This window comes from Notamacropus eugenii, chromosome 6 (genome assembly GCF_028372415.1).
Source record: "Notamacropus eugenii isolate mMacEug1 chromosome 6, mMacEug1.pri_v2, whole genome shotgun sequence".
In the NCBI taxonomy this organism is placed as follows: domain Eukaryota; kingdom Metazoa; phylum Chordata; class Mammalia; order Diprotodontia; family Macropodidae; genus Notamacropus; species Notamacropus eugenii.
Genome location: NC_092877.1, coordinates 352,643,658 through 352,670,539, shown reverse-complemented (window position 1 = coordinate 352,670,539; position 26,882 = coordinate 352,643,658). Strand labels below are relative to the sequence as shown.

General features: G+C 40.4%; 1 protein-coding gene across 3 annotated transcripts in view; it reads right to left on the bottom strand.

The window, feature by feature from the left end:
* Nucleotides 1–10,018: 10,018 nt before the first annotated feature.
* PLD1 (phospholipase D1) overlaps nucleotides 10,019–26,882 on the bottom strand; it is a 264,330-nt gene continuing 247,466 nt past the window's right edge. For all 3 annotated transcript variants that reach the window (XM_072618471.1, XM_072618470.1, XM_072618472.1), the window contains 3 exons: nucleotides 20,216–20,369; nucleotides 14,232–14,349; nucleotides 10,019–12,271 (listed from right to left, as the gene is read on the bottom strand). In XM_072618471.1, the coding sequence (XP_072474572.1) occupies nucleotides 12,047–12,271; nucleotides 14,232–14,349; nucleotides 20,216–20,369 (497 nt within the window). In that variant the 3' untranslated portion in view covers nucleotides 10,019–12,046. The remainder of the gene's footprint in view (nucleotides 12,272–14,231; nucleotides 14,350–20,215; nucleotides 20,370–26,882) is intronic.

Genomic DNA, 26,882 nt, shown 5'->3' with positions numbered 1-26,882 from the left:
ACCTGAAAGCATGCCTCCTCCACATGGACTCTCCCTAGCTTGAAGTGTCTGCTCTGGCCCCCCAATTTCCCATCTCCATCCTACTCCCTTGAATTTGGTCATTTCCTCCTCCCTCGTCCCCACAAAAGAAGCCCTTTCTAACCCTTGTCCTGGCCCAGCCTCTGGTGGTTATGATTTGGACCCTATCCACTTTCCCCAGAAGTTCCTGCAGCAGGATCTCACCACGCCAATGTGATAACAGGTGTAGGGCAAAAAGAACCAGCAGTGATTCATGGTCACACAGGGTTCTCCTCATCCTAGCCCTGTGAGCTCTAAGTAGAAATGTGACCATCCTTTCCTGAGAGCCAATGAGACCAAGTTCCATTTTGTTGCACCTTTCTGGCAGGGATATCAATGGGGAGAGGGAAACAGTGAAGACTTCTGGGTGGAGTTTATAGATTGCTGTATTCTCCAGTGCCAGATAATGAGGGATGGGCTGAAGGACTATCGACTACCCACACCTCCCCACTAACAACCTGACACCAATTTGGCACATAATGCTTTTAACAGGAGGTCCTGCTTCTGGTTGGCGATGATAGAGGTCTGTTAATGGTGTGCCCAAGTAGTCTATTCAGCCTCAGAACTGACATTTCTCCAAGGCTCTCCACCTCACTGGGGAATCACAAAATAAAAGAAACCAGTGAACACAGGATAATATTATCTTTCCAGGGTTTCACTTCTCAGCTACCAGTTGTATGAAGTTTAATTATGCAAACTTAGGTGGGCTTTTTCAGGCCCTGATTTATCTCTCTGGCTGGTGCGATGGGAGGTATCCGACATCAGAGCAGTCTTTCCTTCCCCTTGGATTTTCAAAGTGCCTTTCCAATACCATTCCTGGCTTTCATAGCTGCAGTTGTGCTGAATGGCGTTTTCTCTCCAGTAAATCAAAACAGCGGGGATGATTTTACATCCATCACTTTTGATTTCTGTAATGAAAAATGATCCCCCAGCCTACGGATGGGGAATGCTCCAAGCTTCCTTAACTTTTATGTTATGTGCACCAATGAATTTTGTCTTTCAAAGCCTGGCAGCAGAAACAAAAATCGTTTTTCTCATCTAGTCTTTTTCATGTGGCATATAATTGGATCCCTTTATATTTGAAAAGGCAGCTTGGAATAGTGGATGGACTATTGGACGTGGACTGAGGAGACATGAGTTCAAATTTCACCTCAGAAGCTTACTTGTCATATAATTTTGGGTATGTCAACTTTACCTCAGAAACTCAGTTTTCTCATCTGTAAAATGGAGATAATAAAATCTCCTTTACCTCCCTTACAGTATTGTGGTGAAGAAAACATTTTGAACTCTTAAATTACTGTGTCAATACGCATTACATATACATATATTTACATACATTTTTTACAAAACATTTTTGATATTCTTTAAAAAACATTATTTTCAATATAATTTTGCCCCACCAAAAGAATCCTCCCTTGCAACAAATTAGTACAAACAAATTGATACAATATAAAGAATTATAATTTATAAGGATAGAGAATGGACAAGGAAATGCCTTCTGTCAGTTGAAGTTGGCACCTTTTCTGCAACTTACAGACTTTTAGACATTTTTAGAAAGTTAAGCAGCTAGGTGACACCGTGGGGGCAGCCAGGTGGTGCGGTGGATAGAGTGCCAAGCTTGAAGTCAGGAAGATTCATCTTCCTGAGCTCAAATCTGGCCTCAGACACTAACTAGCTATGTGAACAGGGGCAATTCACTTCACCCTGTTTACCTCAGTTTCCTCATCTAGAAATGGTCAATTACTTCAAGATTTTTGCCAAGAAAACCCCAAATCGAGTCACGAGGAGCTGGATACAATTGAAACAACTGAACAATGACAAAGGACATTGAAAGATAAAGTCATTTGCCTAATATGTTAGAAGCAGGACTAGAACCCAATTCTTCCTGGTTTAAATAATGATTATCTACTATTCCAAGTCCTCTGGCATAAATATAAATTATGATTCATAATTTCCATAAAAACAATTCAGTCTTTTCCTATTTAATTCTTATCCTCAACTCATTGTCTAATTTTAGTGTTTGTGTGAAATACATTTGCTGATGGCTAAGTTCTCTAGATTGTCTGTTCAACTGGTTATCTTAGTGTGTCCAATAGATACTATTCACCATTTAGTTTTTCCAGGGTAGAAAGGATAAACTCTTTGAGTGGCTATAGATTTCAGCCCATGGATTATGAAATGTGACAGTGTTTGATGTAATGAGGTTAAAAATCATCTGCAAAGAGGGGCTATGGGAAGAACTGATCTTGTACAGGGTCTCCTTTTACCTGGATTCCATAATGGATCTCCTCCATGACAGTAGCTAGCACTTTGAAGAGCATGTATCTCTCTGATTTATCTCTCTCCTGTTATTGATGATCAAAGTGTGACTGAACAAGGTGAGCTCTGTTGTTATATTTTTCAGGGAATAATATGTTTTACACATGGATGGAAGACACTTTGGATTTCACTGAAGACATGTATGAATGAAAAAGATGGGCTAGTCTTAGGGCAACAGAGAAGGATGGTCAATGACCTGCCCATGTACCCATTGGTATCCTACCAATGTCAAGAAAACTCAGTGAAGGCCTCCAGCATATTGGATTCCCTTGTGGCAAACTTGCGGAAAGACATGGACAAGATAAGAATAGGCTAGACAAACATGAATGGCTGGTGATCTGCATCACTGGGGAGGATACTCAAAGCCTTACTGGAGTATCCTTTGCCATAAAACTTTTCTCTCCCATATACCACTGTATCCCAGCATCACAAATATTGGAGTCAGCTATCCATATGACTATCTGCACTGTGGTCTTAAAATATATCCTTTCATGCTTCCTTCTTTTACCTTGTTTTTAATATCTCTAATGGACACACAGGTTGTTTCTAAAAATACATCTTTATTGAAATCTTGGGAGAAGGCACACTATAAATCAAATCCTATTACTCAATAGGAACAGAAAGCATTTAGTTGAATTTGGCATAAATGAAAGAAAAATAACCATGGCTTAATCAAGATGCAGGCTACAGAAGATGAAAGGTCATTTTTCAGCTGTTGGAAATCTATGAAGTTTTCCTTCACATAAATGGCTTTTGACATGTAGCCTTTATAATAAAACAATTTAGATCCAGAGAACTGATTTCAAGGCTAGCCTTTGTAGGTCTCTGTGAGCTTAAAGGTTCTGAATTCCTACTGGTGACATGTTGTGCACATAGTAAACTCTCTGGGCCTCAGTTTCCTTGTCTATAAAATGTGAGAGCTGAACTAGAGTGCCTCTACCTTCTCTTCTAACTTTAAATTTATCATCCTTTGTTAAATGGGGAGGAGAAGTTATATAAATAGCCCTATTGAATGGAAATAGAAGGAATAAATGCTAGCTCCTATATTTTCGTAGGCAAAGATGGATTCTACTGAAAGCACAGAGTTCCTAGACCTTAAACCATGGCGTCTGGGGTAAAGGTCACTTGGGGAAGGCAAAACTCCACTTCACCTAGAAGACAATCAGGACAAAGGGCAAAGGGTGGAAAAGGACTGTTTGGTGATCATTGATTCCAGTTTCATTATCACAAAGATGAGACTCCAGGAGACAAAATTAGGTTGATGTTGGGATGCAAGCAATATTTCATTAGCTATAAGACCTACAGCATCGGTAGTGGAGAATACAGAATCAGAGAATTGGAAGGAACCTTAGCAGTCCCCCGGGAGTTCATCTCATATCTGATCCAGAATGTCTTCCTTGACATTTTCAAACAATGGTCATCCAGTCTCTTTGGGAAGACCTCTAATGAGGGAGAATCCATGACCTCCCAAGGTAGCCCATTCCCCTTTCAGACAACTCAAATTCTTGAAAAGCCTTCATACAACTTCCATCCACCACTTCTGCTTCTACACTCTGGGGCCAAACAGAACACATCTAATAATTCTGCCACACAACACCCCTTCAACCATGTCATATCCTTCTTGATGGGACCTGATCTTCTCCAGAGAAGATGGAGGCAGGAAAATGAGAGAACTGGAGACTGGAGGATCACATACCGGAAATTGAGTTGTGACAAAAATAACAAAATATATTTATTTTTTAAAAAGTAATTGATGTTATATGTCCAAATGAATTCTCTGCTCTTTAAATTTGTGTTCCTGGGAGGTGGGCACATTTATGCTGGTGAGGTAGCATTTGTTCTTAACTTATTGGTGACATCCTTGCATTCATGTTCAGGGTTCATCAATAAATCAATAAGCCTCCACAAAAAGATCAGTTAGCACTGGAGGGGGGGCCAAGATATATTGGGGGCAGTAGAAATCTAAGTTTCAGTGAGGATTAAATCAACCAACCAATAAGCATTTACTAAGCGTCTAGAGACTCACAGACTAGAGCAAAATGATCCCTGGCCTAAAGGAGTTTACCTTTTAGGGGGGAAGGGAGAGAAAACATATCTATAGGTGTATCAGAGGTGATAGGGACTCTGACCTTATAAAATCCAGTCATTCCCTTCAAGTCACACCTCAACTGGATCCCCCAAAGAGCACTTCTCCAGCTAAATTATCTACCTTATTCTCAGGTTGGCCCTGCATCTTACCTTTGCCTATTTCAAAGAACCAAATCCACCATCAAAAGAATGAAGACTTATCACAATTGGAGATATTCACAAAAGTCAATTACAGGCCCTGGAAGCAATTTCAGAAGACCAGCTGTGAGAATATTTCAGCAGAGACAACTGAGGAAAGTCTGTAGCCCTCTGGGGTGCTTCTCAGATTATCTTGCATTTACCAATCTATTAACTTGTTGCCTTAGCCCATAAGATGTGTGAGATCAGGGACTAGTTTTTATTTGTTCTTGTATTCTCAGCACCCAACTTGGTGCCTGGCTCCCCCCTAAAACTTCATAGATGTTTGCCAAGTTATTGAATTTAGTTGAAGGGACAACACTGGTATTTACTCAAAAAACAAGAGGATCACATGACTTTATTTTACCACCTTGAATATGGGAGAAGAGATGTGGGGAGAGACACAGTGGGAAAAAAGAGAGGTAATGCCAGCCTCGCTGTCACTTTGACTCATCACATGGGGACAGAAAGAGTTAGGGTCCCAAAGGAAGGCATCTGGATGCTCACATCAGACCCACTGTAGACTGGGGTTGCACCTCCCAGGCTAGAATAATGAACTATTTCTATTTCTAAATAAAGAGCCACTTCACAGTCCACCATCTTAACAGTATCACTCATTGATGAACATTTATACTTAAAACACCAACAATAACAAAAACAAGAACTCCAAGAGTCATTCCAGAGGAAGGACCAAGAGTGCTGACCATACAGCAGAGAAGAAAGACCTGCATCATTTCCAGATCCTTCACAGAAGGAAAATTCAGGGATGCCTCCTTCTTTGACTTCATGATTCCCATCCCAAGTAGAGTTCTGCATGTATACCTTACCCACATATCTATATTTAGATATCATCTTAGGAATAGAACATTCCTAACATCACTAGATATGTGTGTATATACATATATATGCATACACATGTGTGCATATACATAGAGGCACACTCATGTGTGTATACACACATATGCACATGTATATATACATGTACGCATATTAATGTATATGTGTGTGTACAGAGACACACTCATGTGCATGTACACATATATTCATTTATGTGTATATACATACATACAAACAAATATGACATATGTGTATATACATAGAGACATACATGTGTGTGTGTCCAGTTTTACATTTAGACCTGATCTAGGGCTGAAAGCAGTGTTAATTTTTAAAAATACATTTAAAAATACATTTTTGTAACACTTAAGTTTCCTTTTGTATCTGTCTTCTTCCCCCTTCCCAGAGAGCCAATCCAAATCACAATTTTAAAACAAAAAACGTGTGTGTCTGTGAATTCATGTAACTCGTCAATATATCAAACAAGTGATAAAAATAAAAATAAATTATTTTTACAATTCTCTTTTTGGCCTTGGCTGGGTTACTGAACATAATATGTATAGCTATGTATCTGATATCTATTGGTAGATATAGATAGATACACATAGATATAAATATATACACACATACATATATATAGATATAGATAGATAGATAGATAGATAGATAGATAGATAGATAGATAGATAGATAGATAGGTAGATAGATAGATAGATAGATAGATAGATAGATAGATAGATAGGTAGGTAGGTAGGTAGGTAGGTAGACAGACAGACAGACAGACAGACAGACAGACAGACAGACAGACAGACAGACAGACAGATAGATAGATAGATAGATAGATAGATAGATAGATAGATAGATAGATAGATAGATATAACTGTGAGCCCCATTTTTTCCTGGATTCCTCTGATGGGTCCATGCTGGCTATTAGAAGGACTCTCTGCCAGACTGGAAGAAGGGTAGTATTGGGTCCTAGGGATGTTTTTTGCTCCAACATTTCCTGGATCATTTTGCCCTAACTAGAGGTGAGACTAGGGGCTGAAGTGGATAGAGCTGAACACATGATGGATCGGGTTTTCCAATGGCATGACAGTAGGCAGAATTTTGCATCAACAGCAACAGTTAAAAAGGAACAGGCTGACCCCAAAGAAGAAATGGGAGAAAGCACAGCAGTGCACTTCTTCATAGGCGTGGGAGGCTATCAATGTGGAACGTAATGTTAAACTATAAAGATATCTAGGATAATTTAACTGTTTTTCCCTTCTTTTTTCCTCTCTTATAAGGTCTGGCTCTCTGGGGGTGTTGTTAAAACAAAAGATATCAATGAAAATTGGTTTTTAGAAATGCTACAAGAGTGTGCTGGTTCCAGAGGTCATATCTAAATCTCTCTTGAACAGAGAATCTCTGCAGAGAGCAGAGAAAAGGAACTTTTCTTTATGTAGCTTCCAAGGGCCTTCCGGGACAGGTCCCTGAGTCAAACAATGGGCCTTCAGAACACATACTAGTAGAGGGGAAGTCATCAGAGCTGCTCAGATACTGAAAAACAAAGAATAAAGCTGTGCATTTAGCCTGGATTTTGATCAAGGAAAACTTTCCCATCTTTTTCTTTGATCTAACTAAATTAGGAATTCTTGACTTGGAGTCCATGGATCCCTGTGCTTACATTTCTGGGGTTCCATGAATTTAAATGAAAAATAATTACACCTTTTTTCACTAATCTCTAATTTAAATTCAGCATTTTCTTCAATTATGAATTTTAAAGCAAAACATTATGAGAAGGAGGCTATCCCCCCCCCCCCACACACACACAGAAGTATGTGCATAGACACATACAAACATACAAACTCTGAACTGATACAGTAAAGGTATTTGGTCAGCAGAGTTCAAAATTATCATCCCAGTCTGGTCTTTTCATTTCTCCAAGAAATAGGTTTTTCATTTTAAATTAAAAACAAATTTCAAATAGTATAAGGGAAAAGTTTAAAGAGCCTTTTAAAAAATTAACCTAAAAATCTATTATTTATATGATTAAACTTTGTACCCTTAATCAGTGTAGCCATCATTATAAACAAGTTATGGCACAAAAAAGCAGAAACCAATTTATACTCTACCCTTTTGAAAGAGGTTGCTGAATTCTCTTCTTGGGTGAATTCCAGATCTCTGACCTTCATTTTTCAGGTATGGGACTAGATCATACCTACTTATACTCTGCAAATAGTTTCTTGGAAATGTACTTCAGGAGATATTGTGTAAAAGTGAAAAAAAAAACCATCCTAAATCTATGTAACTATATGTCATCTGGTCCACCTAAAATTCCCTTTAGCATCTTCTTAATGAAGCAAAATAATAAAGGCTAGGGAAGATGAGGCCAATTTACCAAAATGCCACATTATAAAAGGATTTTTTTTGAAAAAAAAAAAGGTTATTTTATTCATTACACAATTCACTGAGATTTCATCCATCTTTTTTAACAGTTGAAAATCATTGAGTATCTGTGATTCAAATACATACAAAAGAGCCAACATAAAAATATATCAATAATATAGCCCTTAAGAAGGAGTATGTGTTCAGTCAGAGGAATTCCATTGGAGGTGCCTTTTGTGGTTGGCATGCTGGAATTCTTCCTGGCCTACAAAAACTTAAGTAGCTGCCTGAGGAGAGAAATGTGTGTATGTGTGTGTGTATGTATCCATGAATGTATGTATGTATGTATATATGTACATGTGTGTATATCCCACGAAAATGACTAATTTATATATCTGTAGAATGGTTGAACAAGATGACCTCTAAAGTCTTTTCCAGCACTATATCCCTGCACTTATAACTAGGTAGTATAAATTGCATCAAGGTGTGCACAAGACCCTGAACTCTCCAAATCTATGCTAATGAAGCCCAAACTCATAATCCACTTAAGCTGAAAAGTCTGAGTATGATCCTAGTTACCAATTCTGTCAGTCAACCAAAGACTACTGCTCAGAGAGGCTCACTACCAGAAATTTAGTCAGTAGATGAAACATTAATTTGGGGGGGTGGTAATGAGGATGGGAAAAGAACAAAAACTCATGAAACCATTTACCAAGGTATGGGGGGTATTGCAATCTGCATTGGAGGGTGTGCCCAACACACTGATGAAACACTAAAATGATTTAGAAATTCTGAAAAAGATGAACCCTCTAGAGACTGAAACTTGACTTAAGGAAAGGATATCATACATTGGGTGCAATCCCTCAGACTATGGTGGTTCTAGAATGTGTAAACAAAATATGGCACCTCGAAGGCAGTGATGTGATGCTAGGTCTTAAGATGGTCTGTTGGAAGGCCTGTTGCATCGTAATGTGCAGTGTCAAATGGGACAACTACAAATCTTCTGCTTGACCACAGTGCATTAAAGGACGCTGAATCCACTAAGGTTCACCAGTTGGAATTGGTTTGCTCAGGGTCATGTCATGGACATAACCACACTCCCTTACATTCGACTCATCTATTTCTTTTACAACAGGCCCCTTCCTACCTGACAGTAGATGTGTTTTTGCACCGAATATCAGGGTTGCAGGTATCTTGCCTGGACACATCTATTAAGTTTATAGTCCCTCTGAAATGTCAAAAAGGTTAATAGTAGCTTTTCAGCACTCTGAATCACTTGCATGCTGAAGATTAAACCAGACATTTCCTGGGTGTATATTTTGTAAAGACTGGGCTCTAGGGAAACTTAATTGTTTCTGTTTGGGAAGGACATTATTTTCACAGAATTATCTGGGCTAATTTCCTCACCCAGTCCTTGCACATGATTAGTGGGGCAGAGACAGAGGGTTGTATGGTTCAAAAGTAATCCTTCAGGATAATGTACAAAATCTACTATTTCTGGGATGCAATTCAAAGCTACACACACACACACACACACACACACACACACACACACACACACACACACGCACACGAGCCTCTCACCATCTGAGATAAGTGGCGACAACCATTCTTCATTTTTCAGAGACGTAAACAAGGCAAGTGAAAAAAACTCTAACTGGAAGCCAGCAGGAAGAGAGTTTGTCTAAGGCACAAACAACTTCCCCCCTTTGTTAGCTCTCTTTTTCATCCATGCAATGTCATAAAGACTAGAAGTCAGAAGAGTTGGGTTTGAGTCCAAATCTGGGTCACTCTGGGTGAGTCAGCTTACTGCCTCTGGGTTTCCATTGCCTCATCTTGTAAGATGACTATAGTAATATCTGCACGCATTGTATTGTCACGGAAAGCATACTAGAGTTGGCATCAGAGAGCCTGGGTTCAAATCCTGACTCTGCCAGTTATTTCAAGCATTAGGGTGCCAGTGGGGTGCAGCAAAATTAGCCCTGGCTTTGGAACTATATGGCCTGGGTTCAAAATCTTGTTCTGCTACTTCCTACCTGCACGATGCTAGGTGGTTTGCTTAACTTCCCTGATCTCAGTTTCCTCCTTTGTGAAATGAGAGAAAGGGAATGGATAATTTTGAAGGTGCCACCCAGTGCCAAACATTCAAGGAACTTTGTCATGTAAATTATGATGTATTTATAGCCATATTTTATTCTTCTGGTTATACGGTCCCAGCTCATCCATAATCATGTCAATGCATCACCTCTCACTGGCTGTTATCCTGAGCAAATCATTTAACTTCTCTGCGACTCAGTTTCTTCATCTGAAAATTAAGGCATTGGACTTGATGGCCTAGAGGGTCCCATCAGATCCATGATCCTGTGATTCTATGATCTTAATCTGTGTATTGCCTATTTTCTATGCTAACATTTAGCACTTGGGTTTCCCAGGACTTCTCCCTCCTTGCTGCTGTACAGAACCAAACCAAATAGTCAATTGGAATTTTGTAAGATGGGTTTTGAATCCTGGATCTTCTACTTATTACATTTCTGTGGGCAGTTTCTTTGAGCATGTTTCTTCATCTGTAAAATCTTACTGATGTCTAAGGAATTTTTCCAGTCTAAGTCTTATGATGCCTTCAATATGTTGTGAGTTATTTCTTTGAGTACATATCCTAAGTCTTATGCTCTTTGAGTCAAGGGCAACATCTTACTCTTTTTTGCAGCACTAAATATGACACAACCAATGTTAACAATGGATAAATTGGGAACTTTGGGAATACATATTGACCATTCTTTTTTGGGCAATGGGATGCCCTTTGGGAAATCAGTGCGCCCAGAGCTGAAGTACTTGATGTCCTCCTAGGAAGCTTTCAGCCACTCTTCATGGGGAAATAAATGGATGGTGGACAGCCAGAAGGGTAAGTGATGGATCCTTGGCTAGCCCTTATGGAATGTTCGTGTTTGTTCATTACTGTGGATGTACATGGCATGTAGCTCTTCTCTGAATGTTCATGAAGAAGACAGAATGCAAGGTGTGAGCCACAACTGTAGTTTTGACTTGTTAACAATGCACAGATTGTGCAAGGACTGATTTTCCTGGGGGAAAAAATGCTTTTGCTGTTTTGACAGTAAACTGTGAAATTTCAAAGGCCAACTATTGTGACAGACAAAGAGGTTTTATAGAATTTTAAGAGCCTTTCTCTTCTCCTTGATCTGTGTATAGAACCTCCACTGAGGTTCCAAGTCAAGTTTTAAGAATGAATGGAGATAGATTTATGTCTTCAAATTTCATTGGTCAGCCTGTCTCTGTCACAGTGGCCCACCTTAATTATTGTTGGCTTGACAACAAGCCTGTAGAAATCTATTCTCAGCTGTCTACTCAGTCCATACACCAAAGGAATTCCTACTCTAACATAGTCAACAAGTGGTTCTCCAGCTCCTTCTTGGAGACGTCCAAGGAGGGGGACCCACCATATCTCTAGATGGCTCATTCATTTCACAACTAGATGGCTCTCATTGTTAGGACATTCTTCCTGATGCGAAACCTAAATTTTTCTCTTTCCAGCTTCCATTCCTCTCTATTGGGGTAAAGACAGACAAATAACAAGGCTTGAGAGTTGGGGGAAAGGCAGCACCTAACATTGCAATAAGAAAAAAAGTCAGCTCCACCCTTTCATTCCCTGCAAAGGAGAAAGGGCCAACAAGGCTTAACCAAGTGGGATGATTGATAATCCTCTTGCTGGGTGAGCAACATTCCTTTGGGAATAGATGGCCAAGGACTGTGGGCTGTCAGCAGCATCAAGCAATCTCATCTTTGAGTGCAGATCCTACCGAAAGCTGCACCTTGAGGGCTTGTGGGACCTGAGCAGCTCAAGCAGTCACAGAAGGGGAAGCAGGTTCAAGGCTCCTCCAGCCACCCTGCACATTTGTAGGCACAACTTCCACATTCCCACTCAGGATTATTTACTTCCTCTTGTGGGATTCACGCAATCAAATGTCACATCACCCATCAAGTCAGTGTTCTGTGTCGATTGTGCACATTATCTAAGTCACTGTCTGGTTCTGACTTTTAGTGGCTTCCTAACACTCTAGTTATGCCTCTTTCTGTCTGGACACATTCTTTCAAAGCACCAGGCAGGCTAGTAGAGATCTCTTCAGTGGGGAGAGCCTGGCCCTGTGTGCAAAATCAGGGACCAGGGAAGATATCCTCCATCCTCCTAAGTCCAGACCTCCATGGGCACCATGGATTCTTTTGTTCCCACAGAAGGCAGCAAGTTTTCTTCAGACAAGAAATAAAAAGGGAATTGTACGAGGAACCCACGAATCTTTCTTAATTCCTCTTCTGCTCGTCCTGGCTCCTCCTTTGCTAATATCGGCTTGGTGATGAACTCCCGGAGCTGTATGAGATTGTGCACCTCATCGCTGGGAAGGCATCGGAATACCTGGGAGAACCAGACAAATGAATCATCACATGGCGTTTCCAAGGAAATGTCAGCAGACACATTTTATAGCAAATATTCAGTCAGGACAGTCAGCTTTTATGCAGAGCCTATTAGTTTTGTGGGGTACACAGATCTATCAAAACAAAGAGCCTTCCAAAGAACATTATGAGATGGGTGATGCTGTTCATCTTCCATGCCACAGTGGGTTATGGCTCTTAAAGTGGCAGCTGGAGAGCCCTGCTTGATCTATATAACCCATAAGACTGGGTCTACTTGTTCAATACAAAACACTGGGTGAATTTGAAGGCTAGCCATGGCAAGTATTCTCCATGATTCATAGGACAGGATGGCAGAGCTAGGTTATCTAGTATATCTCTCTCATTTTACAAAAGAGGAAACTGAGGAAACCTCAGACAGAGGTACACTAGCATATGCATAGCCACCAGCGCTTGCGCTCTCTCTCTTTCTCTGTCTCTCTCTCTGTCTCTCTTTCTCTGTCTCTCTGTCTCTCTCTCTCTCTCTCTCTCTCTCTCTCTCTCTCTCTCTCTCTCTCTCTCTCTCTCTCTCTCTCTCCTCTCTCTCTCTCTCTCTTTCTGTGACACACTGGAATTCAGGAAGACCTGAATTCAAATTCTGTCTCAGGCATTTTCTAGCTGCGCGGTCCTGGGCAAGCCTCAGTTACTTCATATATAAAATGGTGCTATTTCATAAAGTTGTCAAGAAGATCAAATGAGATAATATACATAGTTCTTTGTAAACCTTAAAGTTCTACATAAATGCTAGCAATTACTCCTGTCTAATGACCAGACCAGTAATTAAGATGAAGACATCTAGCTTGATAGTTTCAATAGCATGAAAACAAAAGCTGAATGTAGATGGTCAACTTAGTTCTGGGCTAATGAGACTGAGAGTTAAATTTTTTTTCCCATGTAAACAAAAATTCTGTGATTCACAAAGAATCATAGAATTATTTTCCCCATTTGACAACTCCCCAATTGAGGCAAACAGTGGTTAAGTGACTTGCCCATAGTCACATGGCTAATAAATGTCAGAGGATGGATTTGAGCATGGGTCTTCCTGAAGGTAGGACTCATCTTCATCATCACCACCATTATCATCATCACCATCATCATTATCACCATTCCTGAATTCCAATGTGTCACAGAAAGAGAGAAACAGAGAGAGACAGAGAAAGAGACAGAGAGAGAGAGACAGAGACAGAGACAGAGATATGATGGCTATGCATTTGCTAGTGATATAATGATATATTTATATGTGATAAAAAATATAAGACAGCATGTTGCAGTGGATAGAATGCTGGCTTTGAAGCCAAGAACACCTGGGTTCCAGTTTTGCCTCTGACCTACGCTGGCTGTGCGACTCAGAACAAGTCACTGAACCTCTTAGGGTTCTAAGGGACCCTCTAGGACCGTAAGTGGTAAAGAAAGTTTAAAAACGAAAGCGTCTGTACTACTGTTTGAGGCAACCTCCACAGCTAAGAGTTCCTTGTGCCAGTGAAATCGCAGGTCTGATTGCTATCCAGTAGTATTAATAAAAAGAACAGCAAAAGAATAGCAATCATTATATAACAGAAGAGGTCATCGCATTAAGTAGTGAGCTCCTCATTTCTAGGAATGTTCAAATAGGGCCAGAACTCCCATTGATCAAGGACACTATGAAAGAGTTTCCTGTATATGGTAGGAAATTGGACTATAGAAACTCCAAGATTCCTTGGATCAATAAGAAGGTATACTTCTTTCAGTCATCAGTTTTAGGTAGTTAAAACTAGATCTTTTATGGAGGCACATGGCTGTTATGGTTTGAAGGCTGTTTGTTTAAAAAATAGTTTATTCTAACAAAATGAATTGAGCAAGTCTGAAGCCAACATAAAACCAAACTTTTTCTGCCTCTTGGTATCTCCCCCCATAAGGGACTTAAAATGGAAAAACATGAATTTCACCTTGTCATATATGGTAGCATTCCGAGCTGCTGTTGAGATCCAGACTTCCTTGAAGAATTTGTCACACACAGGATCTAGAATCTCTGAAGTCGGTTCTGAAAGATAGCCAAGGACAACCCTGCCAGACAAGCAAAACATGGTCACTAAGAGGTGGTAAAAAAGAAAAAAGAAGAGGAAGAAACAAAAAGCAATTAACAAAAACAAGAAAAAAAGAAGAAAAATCCTCATCTTTTCCTTTTGAGGAAAACAAAAATAGCCTTTAAGAGCAAGGTTCAAGTAAGCAGAATCAGGAAAATAAGACACACCAAGATCACACCATTAGGGCAAACAGCCTTAAAAGGCAGCAGTGATGCACTGGTGATGGAAGCAGAAGTGATGAAATGTTTCCCTTCTATCAGCAGAGAGATGGGGGACTCATGGGTGTGGAAGGGTGGTGTGTATGCAGATTCACTTGTGAAATTGATCAGTTTTAACTGATTTTCCTTTGTCACAAGGGAGAGTTCCATGTCTATGTGTGTACATATTAGTTTGTGTAACTGATATTAAAAAAAAGGAATTGATAACATTTTTGACACTGTTAACATTTTTAATGATTTGTAATGAGGTTTAATGATTTCTCATTATGGGTGAGTGGGAATCTTAGAGAGTTTGCTGGTAAGATGGTAGATGGCACCATGTTGGGAAGAAAGCTCAGTATTTGAGGATACTATGGATACTATGTTGGGGAACAGGATCAGAAATTATAATAACCTTGATAAGATGGAAGAGTCACAAACACACAAGGAAGTCCTAGTTCAGTGTCATATTCTTAGTTCATGGGGAGTTAGCAGGGTGACTGGCTAGGTTTAAGTAGGGTTGGAAATGACCTAGAGGTCTCTGGGTAATAATGAGAACATGCATTGACAATACAATGTTGTTTTTAAATTAGCACAATATTGGGATTTCTAATCGGTTTCTAGTTAGTATAGTGCATAGAGCCCTGGCCCTCAAAGCTGAAAGGAGAAAGACTATTTGGTTAACTCAAGAGCAGGTTTTCAAGAGTGCATTTTGCTGTTAATGAACTCAACCATGTGTTAATTCTTATTATTAATTTAACTATTAAATAATTACAATAATATACAACGATTATTAAAATAATAAATGATTATTAAATGATTTTATTTGGGCAGGTTCCTCTCACCAATCTGGATCAATAAATGGACTACTAAATGACAATGATGTCAACAAAAAGATCACTAAGGAAGCTCTGAAAACCATGACTGCAGGAGGAAACATCCTTCTCTTTTCTTATCTGAGAAGTGGATTACTAGGGCTGAATGCTGTATATACTGTCAGATGGCGTCAGTGTGGCAAGTATTTTCACCAGTTTGGGGGGTTTTTTGTTATAAAAGAAGGTCTGGTTTGGAGGTGGAATGAGGGAGGAATTCCTGGACTATGGTGTGAAACAAAAGACATCGATAAAATTTATTAAAGGAAAAACTCCCCCAGTCTGCCAAAGGAGGGTAGTGATCTGGTCAGAATGATTAAAGGGGAGTATATAATAGACATAGGTCTTTTTTGGAAAAGAGATATGAGGAATCACAGATTTGAAGCTTGAAGTAACTCAAATTCTCCTAATGCAGTGCCCTCATTTTATAGAGAGAGTAACTAAAGTTGGGCAGGGAATTGTCCATGATCCCAAAAATTGCAAATGGAAGAAGCCAAGAGTCAGACCTGGGCCCTCTGACTCCAAAGCTATGCTGAATGAGTGAAGCAAGACAATGGTACCCCAGCTACAAGGAAAGAGTCTGGACTACTGGAAAAAAGAAAACAACTCCAAGTGAACTAGAGAAGCCATAGGATCAGAGACAGACAGTAGGTCTGATGGAGAAAGATGTGGCCTTGTTCTGGCCTTAGAGTAAGAAGACTTCATTTTAGGTCCTGGCTTTCCAACATAGGACACAAGTGACCTTGGGTAAGTCACTGAAACACCCTTAGTTTTTTGGTTTTTTTCCTTATCTGTAAAGTGGGAATTAGAACCTTAGTATTGCTTTTCATTATTTACAAGACAATGTAGGCTAGCAAGCCACCGTGCCACCTAGATGCCTCTTACAAATCCCAAAGCTATGTTATTTAAAAACAACAGCACCGTATTTTTTGATGCATGTTTTCATTATTACCCAGAGACCTCTAGGTCATTTCCAAATCTACTTGAACTTAGCCAGACACCCTGATAAATGCCCCTGAACCAAGAATAAAACACTAAACTTGAACTCCTCATAGATTTGTGACTCTTTCACCTTATCAAGGTTTTTATACTTCCTTCTATCTTCCTAGGGTCCATTTGCCCTGAAGCACCCTGTATTTCCTCAACTGAGCTCTATGGGAGAAAGAGACAGCAGAACAAATGCCCACCTGAACGGGAGCCCCTCTGATGGTAGCATCAACAATCCTAAGCAAACCCACCTATCTTCCAAATAAATGCGCTTCAGGACAAATGGAACCCACATGCCTTAGTGCAGTTTATACCTGGTATCTGTTGTTGCTCAGTCGTTTCAGTCATGTCTGACTCTCTGTGATGCCAATTGGGGTCTTCTTGGTTTGCCGTTGCTTTCTCCAGCTCACTTTACAGATGAGAAAACTGAGGCAAATAGGCTTAAGTGACTTGTCTAGGTGACAGCTATTAAGTGTCTGAGGCTGGTTTGAACTCAAGAAGATGATTCTTCCTGACTCCAGGACTGGAGCTCTAGTCACAGTGCCACCTAGCTACCCACATACCTGTATGTACGTTCTATGAATGTAAGTGGTATTATGTCTATTGGTTGCTGCTGCTGTTCTCACTGTAATCATTCCTGTCATTTTTGTCAATATCATCCTTGTTGAGAAGCTACCACTTTGGAAATAGATTGGATTCTGCACCATGGGTTACCAGAATAATCACTTACCAGAAAAACGAGGACCATGGAAAATTGAAATTCCAAGGCTGATTTTTATGTTTTCTGCTTCTCATTTCTTTCATTAAAAAAGGATACTGCTCTTGTTTTTCATCACATTAAATGTTACATTTAAAATCAATACATATTGTAAGAGAAAAATTTTGTTTGAGTAATCTTTCAGCCCTTAATGAATGTTTCACATGGTGCTGATTATTCATCAGAATGAACTATTGTCATGGTGTCTATTTAAAGTCACCTTCTGATGGAAATATGTCTTCCCTCCTGTTCAAAAGTGGCCCAGATGGAAGGGGGTTTGAGGTTGTGCTTGTAAGTGAGAAATAGCTATGTTTGGGGCCACGTGATTTATCTTTGGGAACAGTTCTCATTAAAAATTAGAAATTAAAATTGACACAAAACAGCAGCAGCCTTGTTCTCTAATACAGTATTTATGTTTTGCAACATGGCAAAGTGAAAAGCTAGTCCCAGAATGACTCCTCTTCAAATGAGTGGATGAGAATGTGTAGTCCAACATAGTATATGTGTGTGTACATGAATATATATGTGTGTGTCCATGTACATGCATGTGCGTGTGGGGGGGTTATTTATGAGGAAGCTGGCCTATATGTATTTTTCTGTGGTGGACCACATGCCAGATGGCCCAAATTAGAAAAATATAAAACAAACAAATCAAAACAACTGAGAGCTCTGCCTACTTTGAAGGAGGTGTAGGTGTGGCAAAAAGGTGAAATCACCAGTGAGAGAGGTAGTGAATGAGATGCTGGAGCACACTGGAAGATTCCAAAGAGAAGTTTCAACTTTGAGAACTAGATTTGATGAATTAGATGCCTACAAGAAACAACAGAAGTCCTTCCTCCTCAAAGTGTAAAGAACAAGAGTCTTGTGGGCTGTAACTGGTCATTTCCATTTGTACAAGGCTGATGGACTCCTTTGCCCATCTGCAGATGGACCAGTTTCTAAATATGGACCTTGACAAGAGTTGGAACACAGTATTAACTTCTCAGGTCATGCTTGTGCAATGGCTTTTCCCCAAAGACACCAAATCACTTTCTCTTAGATTTAGTACTGTGTTCTTTCTTCATTTTTGAAGAAGACCATGCCATCAGAGAAATGATGACATGACTTGCATTTGACTTTGTTGTGAGGGAGGGCTATGCAAGGTAATCAGCCTCACTTTCTCCTCCTGAGCCATCTGGATCCAGTGACCAGATATTCATCACGATGACTGGAGAAGGCCCAGGATGTAATGGGAGACCTTGACCTATTCAAGTACTCACTTAGAGTGAGGTAACGCCCATTCAGTGAATAGGCCTCTTTAAGAAGTAATCAGGGAATGGCCCCTTTAATAATCAAAAGAAAAAGTAAGTCAAGCAAGCTGGGAGGGAAAGAGCAACAGTTACTATTGATAATCACTCTGAAGCCAGGAGGGTCCCAAAAAAGAACCACTAGGTGAAGTTGGGCAGGGACCTATTGTTGTGCAATGCATGGGCTTCAGAGTGCACTGGGTTTAAGGTTTTGGGAAAGACAGAAAGAGATAAAGACAGAAAGGAAGGCAGGAAGGCAGGAAGGCAGGCAGGAAGGAAGGAAGGAAGGAAGGAAGGAAGGAAGGAAGGAAGGAAGGAAGGAAGGAAGGAAGGAAGGAAGGAAGGAATCTGGCCCATAAACCCCAAGTTAACTGGGTATCCTCTGGCCATTTAATTTACTTTCCTTTGGAAAGGAGAAGGTGCAGGGGGACAGAAAGGAGCAGGTGAGCTGAGTTACCCAGCTAGGTGGGTCCCCATTCAGGCAGCTTGGTCTACTCACAGGTCTGTGTTTTTCCTTCATTTTTGAAGAAGACCACGACATCAGAGAAATGATGACATGACTTGCACTTGACTTTGCTTTGAGTGAGAGAGAGCTGTGCAAGGTCAACAGACTCACTTATTTAATACAAGACTAGGGCTGCAAATCTTGGATTATAAGCAGCTTTTCCATTTGCCATGATCTTTTCAACCTCTATTTTCTGCATTTGAACATGTCATTATTCTACTCACATGCCCCCGAACTGTCATATGACCCAAATAGTGACAGCATGGTTCTAGAATCACATATCTGAGTTAAAGGAATCTATTCTATTTTCCTTTACAAATCCTCTGCAAAAAATGGGGAAAATGAGGCACAGAGAAGATGAACAATTAAAATCATACAGACAGGGGATAGAGTCAAGATTTATCCCCATCCTACTGCTCTATTAGACTGTCTTGCTTCCTGCTGAAATCCTATCCATCAGATCAACATGTCATCCCTTCTACTGTGCCTTCTGTGTGCTTGCCTCCTCATCAGCTCTCAACAATCAGGTATGATCTTTCTCCCTTGTACTCTAGGTACCGCTTTGTTTTGCAGCTCTCCATCTCTCCCCTAGGTCCCATAGATACTCCTCTCACTGGCTTCCACTTCTCTAAACAGTGTGTGTTACCTTTCTCTATTAGAAGGTCAGCTATTTAAGGGCAGGAAATGTCTCACTCTTGCATCTGTATTTCCTTGCTGAGCCTGAGACATAGTAAGGACTTGGATAAATGCTTTTTCACCATTCCTTTCATTCTAATGAATTCCTTGCGTATTACAGTGATATAATGTTATATAATGAGGTGTTATACCTCTCTACTAAGCTATAAGCTCCCTGGAGGCTGTTACTTCCTTATTTCAACTTTCTATCTTTCCCAGTGACTGCTACACTAGCTACACACAGAAGGCATCTAATAAATACTTGTAGGCTGAAATTTGAAGAATTGACTTCTTTGTGTAGATGGATTCATGTGCCCAGAAAACAAAATCAAATCCAATTAAATCCCAACACTGTTTCCTTCCCCATGAAAGTGGGGAAGCACCTAATAGGTTAACCCTAATAACCTGATAGCTGAAGCTATCTTAGCCATGTTTTGAGAAGTTAGATCAGAGTCCCTCTGGAAAACATCTGCTTCTGGAGTCACTCAATTCACAGGAAATCATTGGAGGAACATGGGCAGCCCTGAGCTATAGACATCCTCAAGCTATTCCTCTGGGTGATGTTACCTGAAGCATTGAAGCCGCAGTCCCTGGGCAAATCTCCCTGCCTGGTACTCTTCTCCATTCATCAAGGAGGGGACAGTCTCAGTGTCCTGAATGATGACCGCCATTTCACTATCACGCTTTCCCAGCATGCTCCTGTCATTTATATTTGCAGATCCTGGAGAAAAACAGAAACAAAAATATTTTCTCTCAACACTAAAACTCCACAACTTCCACCACTTAAAATCTTATCCTATTACATGGCAATTATCTCATTTTTTAAGCCATGAAAGAAGATTAGGAACCTTTTATGTTTTTCTTAAGGCATGGTTAGATCCAGATATGTCGATGAAAGTCATAATCCTGTTCAGTCCCAAATTCATATCATGTAATGAAGAAAACGCTGGATTTGGAGTCAGAGGACCTTGGGTTGAATCCCAGCTGTTTATTGCCTAGGTACTATGGAAAAGGTAGCCTCCCAGTATAGACTTTCTTTCTTTGTACCCTGGTTTCCTCCTCTGTGAAATGAAGGCATTGGATGGGACGATCTCCAATTTTCTTGTCTCTTCTGAGAATTACTGTCTACAAGTACCCTCCATTTTAGTAGAATGGATCCACCATAAGGACTTAACTGCTTCTGTCTTTATATTCCTAGCACCTTGCATGGTGCCTGGCACACAGCAGGTACTTAATAAATGTTTATGGAATCAAATTAATTGACATTCAGTGTTATATATGATATAAAACTTTTTTGTAGGGGTGGGGGATAAGATCAGGTAGTACTAGTGATACAAATACCAAGTGAGATAGTCCTGTTGTTACTAGTTATGTGACCTAGGGCAAGTCACTTCATCGCATTTGCCTCAGTTTCTTCATCTGGCAAATAAGCTGGAGAAGGAAATGGCAAACCACTGCAGTATCTTTGCCAAGAAAACCCCAAATAGGGTCACAAAGTGTCGGACATGACTGAAACAAATGAACGCCAACAAAAATAAACAACATATTCACAGATAAATAAATACAGAATAATATGTTATACTGAGTAGACCATAAGATCCTTGAGGTTAAGGGTTATTTTGTTTTTGTCCTTGAACGCTTAGCACTTAATTCAGGGCCTTGGGAATTTTTAGACCAGATCTGTGATTTTAGAGTTAGGAATTTCTGGTAGTGGAAAATTCCTTCCCTGATATGATATGCCTTCTCTACGAGGAGAGGTTCATCTTAAAGAGTTTCCTGGAGAGGTAAGAGGTTAAGTGACTTGGCAGTGTATCAGTCAAAGGCAAGAGCTGACCTAAATATTCTTATTCTTTACTCCAAGGCCCTCCCTTTGCCCACTGCACCACACTGTCTAATCCCATAACTAACTCATACTAACTACCAGTTGTCATAGAATGTGTCACTGAATCTGAGCTGCAAGGGACTTCAGAGACCACATGGCTCAACTCAGGCTGAACAGTAATCCCATCTCCAACCTCCCCAAAAAAGAGGACATTCAGGCTTTGCTTAAAGAAATCCAATGTGGGATGACTCTCTACTTCTTCACCTAATCCATCCTACTTTGGAGGAACTCTAACAGTGAGGGAATTCTTCCTGACATCAAGCCCAAGGTAGCATTCTTCTACCTTCTACCCACCTTTCTGGTCCTGCCTTCTGAGGTCAAGCAGAATAAACCTAATCACTACTCTCATTTTAGCCCTTCAAATACTTGAAGGCAACTATAATGTCCCTCCCTTTCCCAATCCTTAAGATTCTTTTTAGATCTTTGTTTCATTAACATGGCATGAAAACAGTCTCTGCTTAGCTCTCTTCAAGATTCAACTCAAGTACCCACTTCAAAAGATGCTTCTCCTGATTCCCCAAATTATCAGTACCCATCCCTTTGAAACTGAGTGATATTTATTCGTATCTCTAGCCCTTTCTTCCCTCCCACCCCCCCATAAAATTTTCCTTGAAGGCAAGAATTTTTACATTTTCGTCAGTGCCTGGAATATAGTAGACACTTAATACAGTTGGTTGGTTGTTGTCCTTCATCTCAGAGCACCAAAATGACATCACTATGTTAGAGTCAAGTCTGACTGTGGCTATCGAGCTCAGAATGCTCTACCACAGGTTGAGCACAAATAGTCCATGTGAACATTTGGGTGGATTCTCTAAATTTGTGCATCTTGCATTTCTTTTGAGCTATTTCCATTCTGCTTTGTTCACTGAGCATAGCACTTTCTCCAACGTGGGCATGCCATGCTGAGCAGTCCTGTGCCATTGTCTCCCATGTCCCACAATCAATTCCAAAGTTCTTAAGAGAGACCTTGAGAGTGTCCTTGTATTGCTTCTTGTGACCACTACATGAATGCTTGTCCTGTGTGAATTCTCCACAAAATAGTCTTTTTGGCAAGCACACATCTTGCATTCAAACAACATGGCCAACTCATTGGCGCTGCGCTCTCTGAGGCAGAGTTGGAATGCTTGGCATTTACTCAATATAGTAAATGTTTATTAAATAAATGAATGATTATTTCATCTTTCCTTTGTTTTTTGTATTTGAGACTACTTGTTTTAGAAATAGACACTTCTACAAAAACCCTTTATACATATTATAAAAAAGGCATCTTCCAAAGAGCAAATTAGATGCTACCCTTCACCTGAATCAGCAGGAAGAGTGATTCTTTCTCATTCTTCATTATTATTTTCCACTCAAGCTCTTAGTTTCTCAAGGGAGCGTGATCTAGTGTCATAGAATCATAGATTAGAGGTTGAATGGACCTTAGAGGTCATCAAGATTAATACTCTCAAAATTTTATAGATGAGGAGACTGAGGATGAGGGGAGTTAGGTCACCTGCCCAAACCCCCCCAGGTGGCAGGTGGCAGAGGAGGGAGGTGAACCTACCAGGTCTCCAAACTCCAGGGACAGTGTTCTCCCATACCCCAAGCATTCAACAGTCAGAAAACCTGGATTCTAATATTGGTCTGCCACATGCAGCTGTGTGACTGGGGAGATGTCTTCATTCTCAGGGCCTCAGTTTCCTTCTCTGTCAAATGAGGGCATTGAGCAGCATGATGTAAGGTCTTTTCTAGTGGATACTCTGTGATGATTCTTTTAAAGTCTGATATCCCTTTGTTAAAGGGTTAGGGATTTCACTGGAAGAGAGAACTCCCAGGTGAGGAAAGTCCCTCTTCCAATGCAGGTCAGAATTTTCTCTGCAACTATAAGTCTCAGACAACTGCAGTGAGCACCAAGACGTAAAATAACTTGCTGAGAGTCACACAGTGAGAGAGTGTAGAGGCAGTATTTGAACCTGGGTCCTCCTGGCTTTTAGACTGACTTTTCATCTACCACTCTATGCCACCTGTCTTTGTGGAAGGGGGAAGGGGAAGGGAATGGAAGAGACGTGTGTGTGTGTGTGTGTGTGTGTGTGTGTGTGTGAGAGAGAGAGAGAGAGAGAGAGAGAGAGAGACAGACAGACAGACAGACAGACAGACAGAGACAGAGGCAGACAGACAGAGAGAGAGAGGAGGAGGAGAAGAAGAAGGAGGAGAAGGGGAAAAAAAGGGGTAAGGAAAAAGGAAGAGGGGAGAGATTGAGAATCTGTGTGTTTTAAGCAAAAACAGAAACAAAACTATCCGAGCCCCTGGACCAGAGACACTCAGAATCTCAGAAGTAATAAAAAGAGGAGAGTGAGCCCACCATCGAACTGCAGCTTTTTCTAAAGCAATCAGAACTGAAAAAACCTGAAAAGGGCTTGCTTTGGGGAGAAGGCAACATGGGCTGCTTTTCAAAGCATCCTGGGTCAGTTGCACAATCCCCTTTATGCTGTTATTTTTGACCACTGCATTAGCCAAAGATTTTTCTGTTTGAAGAGCTCTCGAGAGTGATGCCTGAGAAAGGGAAAGTCATTTTCTTTATCCATTGGGCTCCTTCCTCATAGGCACACCTGCTTAATCCAAAGCATTCTCTCTCAGATCAAGTGATCCTCAGGCAATAATGACATTTATCACCAACAAATACTTGGAACAGTTTGGGACAAATGAAACCTCTTGCATTCCAGAATTCATCCTAGCAACAGCAGCATGCCTGGGGTCGCAGCACACATCATGTATGGGGAAGATGCTACAGGCTTTTAGCTCCAGATGGGTTTTTAAGAAAAGATTCTCCAGGATACAAGAAGCAAAACTAATTCTGTTGTTCCAAAGTTACCTTGGATCACCCAAGGAAGCTCTGAGGGAGATACAGTCTGCCATTGTTTTCTGCTACCTCTCAGCATGACTCCTGGGTTACCCAGATGCTTGAGCCAGTCTGATCTTGGGGTCCATTTAAATGATGTAAGAAATGACTACAGAAGAGACTTATAGTTAGGAAGCAAAGCGAGGACCATTGGAAATGAATTCAGAAATAGATGTCATTCAACAGTCCCTGGGGCTTTAATGAATCTAGCCACAGCAGGCTGTGCATCAGCAGCCTGTCAGCCATGTGTCACCCTAGAATCCACATTTCTCATTATCAGGGATGTGGCAGGCTCCATCAGTAAAGCAACTAGGAAAACATGGAGACAGCCACTGTGGGGCTGAAGGACCTCTGGGGAAGAGAAGTCTTCTTATCCCAAAGGAGGGCTGGTTGGAAAAATAAAGGTAGTAAAGTGGGATGGCCAATGACTTTGAAGTGAGAGCGCCTGGGTTAATAAGAATGGTGTGACTTTGGGCAGGTCACTGGGTGCTGGTGATTCCTTCTGTCCAATGAGAGGGTTGGATCTGATGCTCCTCTCTTCAAAATTCCTGTTCCAAATCTATGATCTCTCTTGATAGGTGGAGAGTATAGGAACTGAACTTGGAAGTCAGAAGACCCCAGGGTCCAATCTTACCTCAGAAATTTACTGATTGAGTGGCTCTGGGCAAGTCACTTAACTCATTTTCTTCACCTTCAGAATGGAGGGAGGCTTTGGACTCAATCAATGCCATCCAAATCTGTGACTGGATCCTCACAGCCTTAATCACCTCAACATTTTTCTCCTCATATGCTAAATAATAGCTATACTCAGCAACTAAATTCTAAGTTCTAGGAATGGTTTGTATTGATAGAAAGAACATCCTAGAGTAGGTGTGTGTGTGGAGGGGAGGACTGGAAATAGCATTGGATTTGAAGCCAAATGACCTGATTTTAAATTCCAACTCTGCCTTTTATTGCCTATGTGACCTTGGGGAAGTCATTTCCTTTCCTCTGGGCTTCAGTTGAGGGGACTGTACTAGATTGGGGCTTCTTAACCTTTTATTGTGTGTGTCTCATGGACCATTTTAATAGTATGGTGAAAACTATGGGCTCCTCAAAAATCATATTTTTTTAAATTATTGAGAGAAATTCCAAATTTCAGTTAGAGTTTTTAGTGAGAATAAATATGTAATTTTTTCTCCATCTCCATCTCCACGACATTCTGAAATCTATTGACGTTGTGGGCATCAATGGACCCAAAGGTAAGATCCCCTTGACTCAACGCCCTCCAGGGTATTTTTAAGCTCTAAATCCAGTCTACTGTCAGTAATTTATCAGAATACATTTGGTTAAATATGATGGAAGTTTGCTCGGCCCATAACCTCAGGCCAACCATTTTTCTCCTTGATATATTAAGATTAGTGAACATTTTGAAATTAGAATTAATATGGAGGTGTTCTATTAGTTTTCCAAAACATAACTAAGTTAATTCAGTTTTCAGATATAATACAGTGATTCCAAGAAAATCCAATTCTTGTTTTCCTGGGAGAAGGAAGAACACCATGTTTATTTTTCTTTGCTATGTTCCTGGCAAACTAAGGCATGCCCCTCCATCCATGTCAGGAGGCAACACTGCAGGCAGCTGGCAGTCAGTTTTGATTCTCCCAATGACTATGTGATTTGATTTGATTTGATTTTTATTAATTTATTTGTTTTCAGTTTTCTACAATCAATTCCATAAGTCTTAGATTTTCTCCCCTTCCCTCCCTGAGACAGCATATACTCTTATTGGTTTCTATACATACATTCTTATTAAGCATATTTTCACATTAGAATGACTGTAATTTTGAACACTTCACAACCTCTCTGTGGTTCCATTACACCCATGTGATATGCACATGTGACAACCAAAGGCAATAAAGACCTCCCAATTATATGATCATTGGTTATGACCACTGTAGTGCAGTACAACAAAATATTCTCATCCAGACTTGAGAAGAGTGGATGGCTCTATAAGAGGACAAAGTGGAAGTTGTGGAGACATATGGAAATGCTGGAATTTGGAGATGGAAGGGAGCCCCAGTGGTCTTCTCCTTCAAGCCCACCCTGGAAAAAGAATCCCCACTGCAACATATTCAACACACAGCCATCCAGCCTCTTCTTGAAGACTTACAGAGAGGCGACACATTTCCCTTAGAGGAGGACCATGTCACATTTACACTGCTCAAATTGTTAGGAAGCCATTTAAAAAAATTTTTAAATAAAGCTAATATTTTCCGCTTTGCATGACCTAGTGGATACTTGGGTACTAGACTTGATTTCAAGACACATACTAGCTGTATGACACTGGACAAGACACTTTAACCTCTGTGATTTAGTTTCCCCATCTGTAAAATGAGGGTTTAGATGCTATGTTAAATCATTTTCGTACATCTTTGGCCCTATAATTCCACCCATTGGGGCCAAACAGAGCATGTCCAATACTCTTCCAC